This window comes from Lathyrus oleraceus, chromosome 5 (assembly GCF_024323335.1).
Source record: "Lathyrus oleraceus cultivar Zhongwan6 chromosome 5, CAAS_Psat_ZW6_1.0, whole genome shotgun sequence".
NCBI lineage: Eukaryota > Viridiplantae > Streptophyta > Magnoliopsida > Fabales > Fabaceae > Lathyrus > Lathyrus oleraceus.
This window is the reverse complement of record NC_066583.1, coordinates 171099260-171114827: the sequence shown is the minus strand read 5'-3', so window position 1 is coordinate 171114827 and position 15568 is coordinate 171099260. Positions and strand designations below refer to the sequence as shown.

At 35.1% G+C, this 15568-nt stretch overlaps 1 protein-coding gene across 1 annotated transcript; it reads right to left on the bottom strand.

Moving 5' to 3' along the window:
• Positions 1-3367: 3367 nt before the first annotated feature.
• On the bottom strand, positions 3368-5296 carry LOC127081114 (UNC93-like protein 1). Its single transcript, XM_051021397.1, has 2 exons — positions 3875-5296; positions 3368-3730 (listed from the first exon to the last, which is right to left on the bottom strand). The coding sequence occupies exons 1-2, from the start codon at positions 5035-5037 to the stop codon at positions 3493-3495; spliced, it is 1401 nt and encodes a 466-aa protein (XP_050877354.1). The 5' UTR covers positions 5038-5296; the 3' UTR covers positions 3368-3492.
• Between the last annotated feature and the right edge of the window lie 10272 nt (positions 5297-15568).

Genomic DNA, 15568 nt, shown 5'->3' with positions numbered 1-15568 from the left:
AGAGAAATTTAATTTTTAACTTATTTTATGAAAAATCACTTTTTGGCAGAAACTTAGAAATTAGAAAAGGTATTTTTTGAAAAACTGGATTTTTTTTGGGAAAAGTCAAAATCGGTTCAGGAGGGGGGATCTTCGTGTCAGCGGCGGCGATGGAGCCACACCAGGAGCTCCTCCCCGGTAGGAGAAGGCCGTAAATCATCATGATATATGTTGTGTGGCGATTGCCAAGTCAGCGGGCTGCGCCGGTCGGTGGTGATCGACGTTCCTTGCGAACGTCCGTTTTCGTGTTTTCAAGAATTTGCGTGATTTGGGTTTTCGCGAGCGACATGATTTTATCACGATCGCGGGTGGGTCGCCTCATGCTCCGACGAAGGAAATGGCGGGACGCGTGGCGGCCAGCGGTCGCCAAAAAGTGATTTCAGATTTCGATCATTTTCTAACTTTTTTAAGTTTTGTGATTTTCGGCATTTTTTCGAGTTCCAGAGCCTTTCGGTGATAATATTGAGCAATTTTTTTATATTAGAGTCCTTTTGGTGACTTTAGGGTCGCTTTTGAATAAATTGAGGAAAAACTGCCTAGTAGAGTTATCACTCTTGAATCTTTAACCCTTTTGAGAATTACGGGTTTTTGAGAATTTTGAAAATGATGAGTTTTGAGACTTTTTGGGTTCAATGAGTATTTTGATGAGTTAAAATTTAGGGTAATAACATAATTTTACTTTTTTGAGGAGAAATAATTGAAATTATTTTTAAAAATATAGTTTTGAGCATAATAATCTAGAGAGTGATTACAGTGACGCATTTATTGGCGATTTGAGTATAGTAATCCATGGAGGCATTACAATGATGACCTGAGCATAGCAAATTATAGGTTCAAGAGTGGAACCTTTTTTAGGATGGTTTGAGAATTGTGTTTTTGTGATTTTTTGATGTTGATGATGTTGTACGTTTGTGTTATTTATAATCATGCATTCATTTATTTCAGAGATAGGTAGGACTTTGGTCCTATGATCATCTGGTTTAGAGAGAAACTATGGCGGTCTCACGTCCAGAGATGGACACGGTTCAACGAGGAACCTTAGACATGACATATCAATAGCATGCCTCTGCTCCCAATGATTTGGTACCACATGCATTTTGAGAAGGAGTTGGTGGCATTCGCATTGCATAAGCATTTTTACCCAATTGATTATGTTTTGAGTCTGATTGAGATATTTCATAACTCGTTATTACTATCATGTTTTGTTGAATTTCATCGTTAACATTTATTATATGTATTCTCACCCCCTGTTTGTGGTTGTGGCATTTGTGCTCTTCAGGAGTACAAACAATCAGGTACATGAGTAACCACTTGAGTTAGGGGATGACGTCGATGCCTCTTTATCTTTTATCATTGGGTCTTAGAGGAGTCGCTTTGATATGTAATATTGTGGATGAGATGTCATTCGTTATTTGTGTTATGCTTTATTGATGTTGGATTCTTTGTTGTTGAGACTTTTATGTCGAACTTGTTTATTTCCGCTGCTTACTTTCACATGATTATTTCCTGTTTGATGGTTTTTTATGCTATGGTGAAGAACGTGTGACACCCTAATTGTGAATTTTTATTTGAATTATTTTATTAAATGTAATGTCGGGGACCAGGGTGTTACATAGCTCACTAGCCTAAGCGTTAATTCTTCGCTCCCTCAGGTCAATTATATCGTTATACCAAGAAACATAGTGCGTTAATCCACAATTCACAATTCCTAATTGTATTATCCATAATAAATTAATGAATTCAACCGTTAAAGTATGTCAAATGAATAGCGCTAGGGTCAGTAGTCACTACTTATCAAGATCAATTTGAATGTCGCAACAAAAAAAGGCAATTAGCATAGTAAATAACTGGATAATAACAACTAGTCAGAATAATTACATTAACATCATCCGATCATGTTTCTCAATCAAGTAAAATTGGTTCATCCTCAAATAAGACCTAACTTAAGAGGAATCTAGCTACTCATATTGAAATAATTCAATATCATAAGTGTAGATTCGAAGAACATGAAGAATCAACGAAGAAATAACTCTCCAATGGCTTCCATGACATCCAAAAGCTCCAAAATCGACCTTAATCGTCAGTTTTCCATCTTCGTTGTCGATCCCCTTTTTCTTATCCTATTTTTTCTTATAAAGCTTCCAAAAAGTGTGTCAATAAAAAGTCGCAGCGCGGGCGCGTTGCTTAATGATGAGCTTAACGCGAGCATGTTTAGGGGAGTGCGACCGCTTTTTTTCCAAAAGCAAAGTTGCAATTTTTTCCTCTTATTTTCACTAATATTCTCATTAAGTGTTTTTCTTCACCCAAAAGTGTTTTTTCAAACTTTTTCCATTCTTTTCCTTCTAACTTGCTCATTTTTGGTAAGATTTATTCTATTTTTTTTGTCAAATGACGTGCAATGATAGCATGTCATCAGTTTTCCATATTGCACTTAAGTACATTATACCTTACGTTGTACTGAGTTTCTCTAATAAATTAGTGCAATGCAAGACCACACAATTTAATAAACTTCACTAACTTATTTTCTCTCATCAATTTGTCCTTATGCGTGTGATCTCGTAGGTCCTGGTGATGTTGACAATTATTAATAGATAATATGATACAAGTATCAAGTTCTAATAAATTTATCAACCTCTAAAATTTATACCAACACATCCCCTCACTCCTCCTCTAAAGACTTTTACCACCGCACAAAAGACCTTTTAGGTGGACATCGTCGATCTACCACCAATTTCTCCTTTCCTTGATTTTACTTTATCAACATGTTTTCTACTAAATGGTGATTATATTTGAGCTTGGGTTTGATAAGAGGGTGCTTGTGAAACCTCCCCCAATTATGGCTTATATTACATTATGTTACTTCTCTGCTAAGAGACTTGATACGACAGTTGATTGGAAAGTTATCTACAAAGAGTTCTTAGGTTTCTCGAGTGACCTTAACGAATGTAACTCTAGTTCTTTATCTCCTAAGTGATGAGCGTGAGATTGCCAATTCCTCTTTCAATAAGCTTGGGAGATGACATTTAAAAATATTGATGAATTTAACTAGTAATGTGTTCGATTAAATGCATCATGAAATAATAAAGTGTCTATTCGAATAGTGACGAAAAAATCTAGTCTTTTGTATCAGTTCTGGGCTCTTTTACCGGGGTGACATGATTTTATAACCTATTAGTGATGTTTTACATACATCCCTATGTATTTAATGACTTAAAACCATACATTTAAATTTAACTCACGCATTTCCATAGTCCACATTTTTTTTGGTAACAGTCAACCGATGTATACGTGATCAGACATAAATGAAAGATAATTTTCCCAAAAAATATTAAATAAAGATCATGGACATTTTCTAACAATGGTAGTAACACATGAAGTTAACGACAAGAAATAAATGACAATAGAAAGAAGACAACCAAAAGTTTCTTTAATTCTTCAAGACAAAAAGAGAAGTCAATGGACAGATACAGAACCATTGTGACCAGGAGGAGAAATCTTTTCCCCAGTTTCTTCTTCCTCCTTATTGTCCTCCTTCACAGCCAACACCATCAAAACCAACAGTAATGGATAGCTTAATGTAGTGAGCACCCAATTCACAATCAACTGTGACATCGGAGACACATTGTGGTTATCAATTTGCCATGCAACTGCAGCTCCAGCACTCTGTATCCCTTTATAGAATCCTGTATACCTGTCATGTCATATATGTCCAAACATTAAAACTGCTCCTACTATTACATAGTTACTTTATTAACATATTTTATTCAGCAAATGGAATAGTTAATTTTATTAAGTAATAGTAATAAAACAAAACAGAATCTGTTTGCATTATTACCTGCTAAGAATCTCAGAATCATTAGCCAGTGCTCCAATGGACCAGTAAACCATACTCTGAAACATGGCATCCAACAACCCAAAACTAAAGTACAAAACAAAAGGACCAGCAAAACCAGAACCAGACTCCTTAAAATCTAATATCTCACCACGTCGATGTTTTATCTGATTAGCCACTGCACCACCCCAAATAGCACTTCCAAGAACCGCCACAACACAAATTCCCACAATCCCTCTCTTCTTTCTACTCTTAAAACTGAAATCCATAGTGTATCCGATCCCAATTGAACCCATCATCTGTGCTCCCCAATAAAACACATTGTTCAATCCTCTTGTTCTCAAATTAAACTCGGTCTTATTAACATGATTAAACTGATATGTATAGAAAAAATTACTAGACCAAGCTGCAGGAATCATGAGAAGCATCTTCCAATTGTAGAACAGTTTCAAGATCTCCATACACTCAGTTGCAACATTTGAGTATAACATATTTGTACACTTTGTTCCATCGTCACGAACAACTTTACTAGCTGGCAAAATAGTCAGAGACAAAACTGTTCCTAATGACATAAAAGCCATGAAACCTATGTAAGTTCCATCGTTAACAGTAGCAGCTTTATCACCACTGTTATAATTAAGAATAAAAGGGATTAAACCACCAATAACACCACCCATGTTGAAGATGCTCCAGAAAATTGAAATGTAAGTTCCTTTCCGATTCACCGGAGGGTAAGATGTCATAATAGCACCTTGTGCAGCCCATAGTAAACCTGCACCGATTCCAAGATCGGCGCCGGCGATTATAGCAAAAATCTGGTTTTGTTTATGGTTGTAGTAGAGGAAAGAACCGGCGTAGAGGACATAAGTAGAACAACCTGCGAAAAGAGTTAAGTGGGGTCCGAGGATGTTGTAGATTCCACCACCTAGGATTCCGAAAATGGCAAAGGTTGTGTAGAGTGCGGTGAGAGCGTTGTTGGAAGCTGTAGCGTTGACTTGACCACCACCACCCATTCCTGAGAGAGCGTTGAACATTCCTGGACAACAAAAACAAACTAACCCAATGAGAACGATTTGTGCAAGAGGAGAATTGTATCTGAAAAGTGATGAACTTTTTGTGGTTTCGGATATTTGGGTTCCTGGTTCTTCATTTTCAGCGGAACCCATTTTAAAAAAGAAGGTGGAAGAGTGATTGAGAATTGGGGATGAAGAATGAATGAAAGGGGGTGTGATTTAAGGAGTGGGAGATTGAGATTTGCCCACAATAATGCGACAAATTTGCAGTAAATGCCCTTTGCAACGAGACAAATTTGTGGAAGTCCAAATGTTTGTCACTATCAAAGGGACCAAGTTATGGGCATGCAAGTAAAGCGTTCAATAGGTTTACGCAAAGCATCTGTCTGGGTGAAAAACGAACATGGCAAATTCTTTTGATTTCGATGAAAAGCTGATGAGGTTAAATTTGAAGTTAACTTTTTCAGTTTCTTGATGAATTTCAAAGATAACGTTAGATAGTGTGACACGGAAAAATAAACCTCCCGGAGTATACTTTGGAGTTGGACGCTATTTTACATATCAATCACCAATGCATAATACACTTTTTTTATGTACGTTATCGTTAAAATTAAACTTTCCATTAAATTAAAATCTTTTTTAGTTAAAGCTGAATGATATATGGTTGGTAGTCAATGATCGGAAATAATAGTTAAAGCTGAATGATATATGGTTGTAGTCAATGATGGAAAATAAGTAATAAATTGAAATCATTTCAATTAAAGGAAGTTTAATACGATTGGCAAAAGTAGAATAATATATTAGTATTATATAAAAGCAGCGGAAAGATATAATTTGGTTGTCAGTGAATGATTGTTAATTATTTACTACTTTCAAATGTTCCCTCTGTTTTTTAGTGTTATTTTTAGATTTTTTTTATATATATTAAGAAATTTATTCATTATTTTATTTTTTAAATAATAATTTTCATTTTATATAGAATATTCTTAATTATTTATTACATTTATTTTACTTTTTTTCTACCGTTAATACTACCTTGAATTTTACCAGTTACAATTAAAAATAAATATTTTTTTTCAAAAAAATGACACTTAAACGAAGAGACTAAAAATAACGGAAAGATTTAATTTGGTTGGTAGTGAATGAATCTTTCTTTTATAAGCAATGATTGTATTAAAATTGAGTATTAGGGTTCCTTAACACAAATACAAAAAACAAAACAAGAAATTAAGAGTTACAATAAATGAGATTTTTAAACCAATCCCCCAACTCAAAATTTAAAGGTTCAAACAATTTTGTTCCTGTCCACTCCTAGGCCAACTTCTTAATCAGGAGGACAATATCAAAGAGGCCTTTATGACTTCCTTTAAATTTCTCGTTAATCAAATGGACCAACAATCGATAACCAAAATAAGATAAAAAACAATTCTTGATTTTGCCTACAACATGCTTATTAAATTTCACTATGTGAGACAAAACATTTTGTTGAAGAGACATAAGGCAAATACCAAACCAACTAAACATATTAGTCCAAACAATAACAACAACCGAGTAGTGAACAAAAATGTGATTGATGTCTTCCGGTTGGGCAAAACATAAAGGACAAACGAGATTATGCGGTCCAAAAAGAATACCTCTTTTTGCCGAAGCATCCTTAGTTGGCAGCCTCCTAAGAATGAGCCTCCACACAATTAATTTGATGTTGCTCAGAGCAGACAAACTCCAAGAAAGAGCCAGGGCCTCGGATTGGCCTATGTCCACCATAACATCAGAAGTAGTAAAATCTACCAAAGAACTGTAAGTTGCTCGAACTGAGAAACCGGTAGGATCTCTCCACCAAATAGTCGAATATGTTGAATGAGGATCAAAGGAGAAACAAGACAACAATTGATATAATTCTTCTAGATGCAATTCAACTTCTACTAAAATGTCAGAGGAAATGATACCTAAATCCCAAATCCAACGACTAGCGGACCAAAAACCTGCATCACAAACAACCATCTTATGATCACGAAAAAAGTTAAACATATATGGAAATGTATCTTAGAGTGGTTGGTGGCCAATCCATTTTGATCTACAAAAATCTATTTTCAAACCTTCACGCAACTTGCAAGAAATAGTGGTACGAAACCAACTATCGACAAAAATCAAAGATGAGACAATATCTCGAATGTTACACCACCATAACGAAGAATGCTTAGCAATAGGAATATAAGAATCAAGGAGTTGACTCTTAATATTGCCATACCTAAAAGATAAAATCTTCATCCAAGGAAGATTTTGTTTCTCAACGGTTTTCCAATCCCACTTGCTAAGAAGGGATACATTAAAAGATCCTGCAATGCTTTATACCCCATCTGCTTTATATTTACACATTGACTCCCATGATACCCAATCGATTTGTCTCTTAGGTCAATTCATGTCCAAAGAAATGATGTCTAAATATTTATTAAGCTCCCCAATCACCACCTTAGGAGCCTTGTAGAATGAAAAAGAAATAAAGAGGAACGAAGTTAAGAACATCTTTTAGAATAACTACTCTGCCTCCATGAGAGATGGAGTTGCTTTTCCAACTTGAAATTCGACTTCGTAATTTGTCAATAATCGGAACCCAAGAGTTGCGCCTTCTAGGATTGATACCTATAGGAACTCCTAAGAAGTTGAAAGGAAGGCGAGTGATTCAGCAAGCTAGAAAATACGATGTTGCCTCGAGGAAGATCGAATCAATGTTGAAGTCCACAATCCTACTTTTATGGAAATTTATTCTTAAGCCTGGAACTATTTCGAAACCACGCATAATCGCTTTATGTGGAAGGGTTCTTAGTAAGAGGGTTTATTATTTATGTGGTGAGCATTTATTCGTCCTGTCATATCAGCGAGAAGAGAAGGATGTATGCATACCTAATTAGAGTGAAATCGCACATGTCGGATGGTGTGTGGTGTCTTGGAGGTGATTTCAACACGATTAAGAAATCTTAATAGAGGAAGGGTATTATTTCCGAATCCTCACCCAACTTGCAAGAAATACTAGTATGAAACCAACTATCGATAGAGATAGAAGATGAGACAATATCCTGAATGTCACACCACCATAACGAAAAATGCTTAGCAGTTGGAACAGAAGAACCAAGGAGCTTACTCTTGATATCACCATACCTAAAAAGATAGAACTTGCATCCAGGGAAGGTTTTGCTTCTCAACGATTTTCCAAACCCACGTTAAATTTCACTACTTCTTTTATCCTAAAACAATTGTTATTTTAATTTTTTAATTTCACATTAACTAACCATTTCGTCTTTATTTGAAAGTTGTTCTTCCGACTAGATAATGCAATGTAGAAAACTTGTCGATAATATATATCGTAATCGAGGTGTTTATTATGAGTAAATATTGTTACTTCAACAATTTTCTTATATAGAGAATTTCACCCCTCTTCGTGTGACCTGTTAGCGCGAGATCAAGAATGGTTACCCTCTTCGGTTAATTTTCTACCATAATGTTACAACCACAGTTTTTTAGACAAGTCAATTTACATATATTAGCGGGGATTCTTGCCCCCACCTATTTATTTAAATATATTTAATCAAATATATAATTTTTGTTTTAGAATATGTATTTTTATCTTTTCTTTTATGTATTTTTTTTCCTATAAACTATATATATATATATATATATATATATATATATATATATATATAATATATATATATGAGAGAGAGAGAGAGAGAGAGAGAGAGAGAGAGAGAGAGAAATGTGGAGATCCTCGTGGAACGAATGATGGGGATAAAAACTCCCTCGTGTAAAGGGGTGGGGAAGGGGCGGGGAATGAATTGGTGGGAGGGACGAAGATAGGGAAGTGCCCCCCGCCATATTGACATCCCTAGTTTCGTCTTTGTCCATATGGAAATGCTTATTTTTTTATGAAGAGGTCATGCCTACTCTAGAGTAGTCCATCCATGAGGAGAATGTGAGGTATGTTTCAAATGAAGCCATGCCTAATACAGGGTGAGGATAATGCCTTAGTCGTTCAAGAGGATTGATTGTAAATTATGTTCATAACTGAATTTGTTGTAATCATTTTATAGTGACTTTTGTACTCCTTTTTGGTTGTGATTTGTTAGGCTAATGTTTTGTTCCCCCTTTTTATGGATTCAAGTGAATTTTTTATTTTTAATAAAAATTTGAATTCTAGAATTATGTTGTGTTTATATAACTCTGGGTGTTTATGTTTGTAGCAAGCTTTGGTCAATAAGACTTGCTTCTATAACAATTCAATTTGCGACAAAATTTTATGATATAAGGATGCTCTTAGGTCCCAATAATATCCATAAGGACGCAATGACACACTAAAGGGCCCATTGATACCCCAACAAGCATAATAATACCCCTGAAGGGCACACCAATGTTCCAAAGTACACAACGACTCCGTGAAAGGTACAATGTTACCCTAATTAATGCAATGATATAAAGTTGAAGAAAGTATACTTTAAATAAGTAGAGCACCTCGTTAAAAACCATTTCCTTTGTAAGGGAAAAAAGTGTCACCATATTCCTTTAATGTTAATTCGAGTCACAAGTATGTAAAATGTGTTAGTTTATAACCTACCTTATTGTCAGGGAAATACAAGTAATTATCTATGAGATTATCTTTGGCCGACTGAGTTCCAAGACTTGGGGATGAATTTTCCATTCAATTATTCTAGATTATAGGTGCCCTATGAAATCTTCTCACATACTTTATAGAGCCTTTCCCAGTTGGTAAAGAGTTTTTCAATTTCAATAAGCACATGCCCATGCATCATTTGATCTTAGCATCATTTGTGCATGAATTTGGACTATTTGAAATGAACATTTGGGCCTAAGCACATGCCCATGCACCCATACACATTAAATTACTATTTTTGGCCAAAATTTGAAAGGTGTAGAAATCATTTTCCATGACCTATATAATGAGATGCATTGCCTCAGAAGTGAAGGGAACCCTTGCCCAAGCTCTGCCCAGCAATCCCATAGCAACATTACATAAAATACCTTGAAGATTTCATTAAAATCGAGCTTCTAGCTCAACTTCTGTTTGTGAACTAGAACTCCAAGGATTCACATCCATTTTCGTTCTAATCATCTCCTGCAAGCAAGAGGAAGCAAGACCAAGTGAAATTGCACTAAGATCGAGCTTTAACACTGCAACTCGAAGGTGATTTTTCCAGAAATTCAACTCTTCGATTCTCTCTCATTTCTTTATATTTTGGCTTAATTTTTGGTTAACTCAAGTCCGACCCATGTAGGCATTAATATTGAGTTGTTTTGAGGTTGAATCGAAGCAATTCAGTTTGAACACCTCAACTTTCAACTCCACATTTCTCATTATAGAGTGAGAGTTGAAAGATTTGGAGGTCATATTTGAAATACTCATGATTTTCTCTTCAATTTGATGTATGATCCATTTATTTTTGTGACATTTTGATCTTGACCAGTCCGGTGATGACCGGAGCTAGGGCTCCGGCGGTGTGCTGGCGCTGTCCAGACCATCTGATCCATTAGCCATGTTCTAATCTGGTCCTTTGGTTGTGATTACCAAGCCTACGCGTGCATTGACTAGAGACCACCATGGATGACATGTGCTTGGCTATCAAATTTTCCACCTCAATTAATGAGGGAGATATGATGACCCTTGTTTTTTCTAATTTTCATATTATTTTTAAATGCCATTTTCTTATAAAATTCATTATAATTTCAATTTTAATCCAAAAAATATGGGACCACCACCGAAATTTCACAAATAATTTCCTCTTCCCATTTCTGAATTAAAATTAATTTTTGGATTGAGTTTGATATTTTGAGTGATTTTTGACTTGTTTTTAATTGATTTTAAATACTCATGACTTTCAAAAAAATGCCAAAAAAATTAGTCAATGGTCCTTTGACCTTGTTTGACCTATGATAAATCCCTTGGCCATTTCTTTGGTGATTTGAATAGATTTGAGGTTTTTGAGCTTTTAAAATGTATTTTTCTTTATTTAAAAATTGATTTAAATTTTTTTAATTGCTTTATTATTTTGTGGAGCCATTTTATTGACTTTGTGTTGACTCAACTTCTGTTTAGCCTTGATCTTGGTTAAATTGGACCTTGACTTGGTCAATACCATCAGATTTAAGGGGTTGATAAAGTTTGAACTTCATAACTCAAGATGAATGAATGGTATTGATCAAGTGAGATTCATCCCCTGATCAATTTGGGATCTCTTTCATTTTATCTTCCCATCTTCATCTCACTTCTTTCCCAATCCATTCATGGCCAATGACTTGTCATAGATCAAAATGCTAGTTGGTTCATCAATGACCTTATGTCAGATGAATCAACACGAGCTTGATTGAGATAGGTACATCCCTTTTTTTTGTGGTATGCTTTAGTAGTTTGGTCTTCAGACCTTCTCTCTAGCATGCATTAACACCAATATTATTATTCCCGACCTCAGGTAGTTGTGACTTCTACATAAGTCCAATTACGATTGCTTAACATAGCGCTAAATTTGCCCAAAAGCAATAGCATTTTTGTAAGTGAGATTGTAAGTCTCCCATTCCTCATGGTATTGTGTGAATATTTGGCCTCTTTTCCATTTGTGAGATCTAGTGGCATACTTGTTGATTTTATCCAAGTTGGAGCCCTTCTCATGAATGATGTCTAGGTTCATATCTTCGTGCTGGTGAGTTGATGGTTGAGTGTTCTCCAAAGAATGACTTAAACAATTTTCTTCTTCCACTAACATTCACTAACATTTATTTGTATTGACTTTATTTTTAATGTCATTTACTTTAATGCAATTTAAATTCTTGCACTTTATCATTCATTATCATTTACATTGATGCAAATTGTTTATGTTTCAGTCATCTTCACTTGGCTCACTTGAGCCATATTTTGTGCTTGTGATATATTTGTGCTTGTGATTTTGTTTTGCTTATGTTATTGGGACCTTAAAATACCTAATAAAAACAAAACCCCTAAAAAATACATTGGTGGACTGTTGGACCTATGTCTGCGACTAGATTTGGACTTATGGACTTAGAGTAGGCAACATCCTTGAGATATGGAAGAGACTTGGCCAATTCCATTAATTTAAGACCATTTATTGGACAATGGCATTCATCTGATACAAGCCTTGAGAGACTCCTTTGGTTTATCTGTTATATTCAATTTCTCAGTTTGTCTGAATTGTTATTTTGATCTTATTGATATTATTTGATGCTTTCTCTTTGAGTATGTTTCAAGGGATATTTCATCTACAAGACATTGACGACTTCTTGCTTTGGAGTGCTTTCTTGGATGTTTGGTTATCTTTATTTGATACCATTGGTCTTCTTATTAATTTCTTGGATGATTATGCTTTGTTGCTTGCTTGACAATCCAAAGGAAATGGGTTTCTATATGACATTATTGTCTTGTGGACGCTTCCCATTTGTTATATCTTTTTAACTCTAAACTTTTAAATCTTGTCTAGAATAATCCTTTCCACCTCCTCCTCCTTCTTTAATTTTAAAATCTTTCTCTGATTTTTAAAACTTCTTTTCTTGTGTTTTTCAACTTATACTTGTTTTAATAAGGAGAAACCTTGGCCTTATGCCATTGATTTTCAAAATATTTTCTTAATCAAATTTGTAAATGAACTTAATCACATTGACCTTATTTTAAAAAAGACAAAAAGAGCTAATAACCTCATCTAATCCTTTTGGCCACTTTGTGCCTTTTCCTTTTAACTTTTTCAAAAGAGAGCATTTAGATTTGAGTTATCTTTGGTTGAGATATAACTCTCCCGTTCTATGATATATTGATTGTAAGACTTTCCATTTATTAGGGGTTAGTGGCATACTTGTCGATTGAATCCAAGTTTTGGAGCCCTCCCTCTGAAATGTTGTAAAGCCCTCATTATCGGTGGATGTTTGGTTGAGTATTCTCCCGTTGATAATAAAAGGTCTTTAAATTTTTATTAAAAATCAATCCACCCACCTTTGAAATTTTTACCACGAATTACGAGGTTTTAATCCCTCATTTTTATGTTGGGTAGGCATAAGACTGAAGGTCTTGTCAAACACAAAATTGTAAATAAATGAATTCTTTTCTCATCCCCCCATTCTAATTTTTTAGAAAACATCTTTTCAACTAAAACACTTGCACACAAAAAAGGGTTCCTAGGAGTACCTAAGACACTTTGGATGCTAATACCTTCCCTCTGTGTAACCAACCCCCTTACCTGTATCTCTGACATTTTATTAGTTTTGATTTGAAAACTTTTTATCTTTGGGTTTTGTTCGTGCTTCTCCCTTTTCATTTGGAAACAATAAAAGCACGGTGGCGACTCTTGTTTTATTGACGTTGAGCTAACCAATAGCTCAGTGGTCACGAATTTACCGCTACATAAAGAAAATGGTGACTTTGCTGGGGAGTAGTCCGCAGTGGGTTTAGCCTACTTTTTGTGTGTATTATATTTGTTAATTATTGATGTTTGTGTATTTGTATATATAGTCATGTTCGACTCGTGTGGAGTAGTCCTTAACGAGTTGACTTGAGATTCATCCACTCAGTGCAGACCCCTTTGTAATTACTAATGTCACACGAGTAAGTCGTGGATAGGCATTACTTTCTCCGACCTGGGAGTCCGAGAAGCTAAGGACCGTAGAAAATTTAACCCAACCTGGCCTATTTAGGACGTAGTGCAGGGACTGTTCTAGTGTAGACTTGATAATTGTTGTTACGTGATACTACACTCAGACGAGTTCCTCTTGAGAATATTATGGGTTGATGAGTCAGTCATCTAAACCTATAGTATCTGATAGATGGGATCATGACTCAGGGAACTTTTTAGAACATGATCTACATGATTTTATCCTTAGTACACTCCTTTGGGACGATTCTTAACCCGACTTCATGATCGTGACTCACAATAAACCCTTTGATTCTTGGTCGATCCGATCAGTTATTGTCAATATCAATGAAACTTGGGTGTTGATAAGGTGAAAAATCCTAATACACCAAAATGGTTGATTGATCTTGACGATGACTTGATCCGTCCCTTGACCTTTGTTTGTGTTTGCCTTGTGTGTAATTGTAGCGGTAAATTCATGACCATCAAGCTATGGATAAACTTGACGTCAATAAAACTAGAGTCGTCACCGCACTTTTATTGTTTCCAAAGGAAATGGGAAAAGTACGAACAAAACCCAGAATAAGAAGTTTTCAAATAAAAACTAGTAAAATGCTAGAGATTACAGGTAAGGGGGTTGGTTACACAGAGGGAAGGTGTTAGCATCCAAAGTTTCCTAGGTACTCCCAGGGAGCCCTTTTTTATGTGCATATGTTTTTGGATATAAATGATGTTTGATAAAATAAAGAGTGTGGAGATGAGAAAATAATTCATCGATTCTATTTTTGTGTTTCACAAGACCTTCGGTCTTGTGCCTACGTACCAACATAAAATGAGGGATCAAAACCTCGTAGTTCGTGGTAAAAATTTCAAATGAGTTGATGAATTGATTTTAACAAAAGTTTAAGAAGATGACACAAAAGGCAAAAGTTTTGAATGGGGTTGTTAACTCTTTTTGTCTTTTGAAATTTAAGGTCAATATGGTTAAGTTTATTTACAAGTTTGATTTAAGAAAATGTTTAAAAATTCAATGGCATAAGGCCAAAGTTTCTAATTGTTAAAACATGTCTAAGTTTGAAATCACAAGTAAATAAGATTTTTGAAAAGGGGGAGAAGTTTTGAAATTTAAGAAGTGGGAGGAGATGAAGAGGCTATACTAAGCACAAATTTAAAAGTTAAGAGTTGAAAAGGTCTGACTAATGGGATGCAATCCAACAGACAAGAATGTCATATAGAAACCCATTTTCCTTTGGACTTTGACCAATCAATAAGCAACATGCAATAAGCAATATCCAGACATCATAAAGATTAAGGCATAAAATAAAGATAGCCACTTCCAAGAAATCATTCCAATAGCTAGTAGTCTTCATTGTCTTCTAGTGTATCAGATGAAATATTCCTTTATCAACTCAGAACAAAACATCAAACATAAACCATAATAAAATAAAAATTAAGCACAAAGACAAAGTAGCAGATGAATCAAAGAAATCCTCAAGTCTTGCATCAGATGAACGTCACTGTCAAGGATAGCTCAGTCTCAAAATGTTGGCATTGGCCAAGTCCTTTAGCACATGGAATGTTTGAAGGTAGAGAAAAACAAGAAAGGGGGTTTGAATTGTTTTGGAAATAAAAACTTTTTAAGAAATCAGACACGCACAAAATAAAAAGGGAAATGACACAGAATTTTATACTGGTTCACTTGAAATTCAAATCTACTCCAGTCCACCCGGCCAAGGTGATTTCGCCTTCAAAAAGGATTTAATCCACTAATCTTGAAAGATTATACAACCAATCGTCTAAGAGAATAATTCCTTAGCCCTCTCAAGTATTCAGACTACATAGAGTCACTTGAGGAAGTATTTTAAGCAAAAGTATAAGTTGTAATGTAATGGGCTTCTAACAAACAAGCAAGAATTACATAATTATAAGAACAATAGCTTTTCACGTAAGAGCAGCAGCTCGTGAAAGATGAGAAAGAATGATTGAGAGTTTTCGTATTCTTGTGTGTCTCTTATGTCTTCTTGTGAAGTATTCAGTCCTTTGTATAG

What these genes read in the sequence shown, in the direction of transcription:
- LOC127081114 (XM_051021397.1), bottom strand. Translation starts at nt 5,037, where the DNA reads ATGGGTTCCGCTGAAAATGAAGAACCAGGAACCCAAATATCCGAAACC. An exon ending in GATTCTGAGATTCTTAGCAG is followed by an intron (nt 3,731 to 3,874) that starts GTAATAATGCAA and finishes ATGACATGACAG; the next exon opens with GTATACAGGATTCTATAAAG.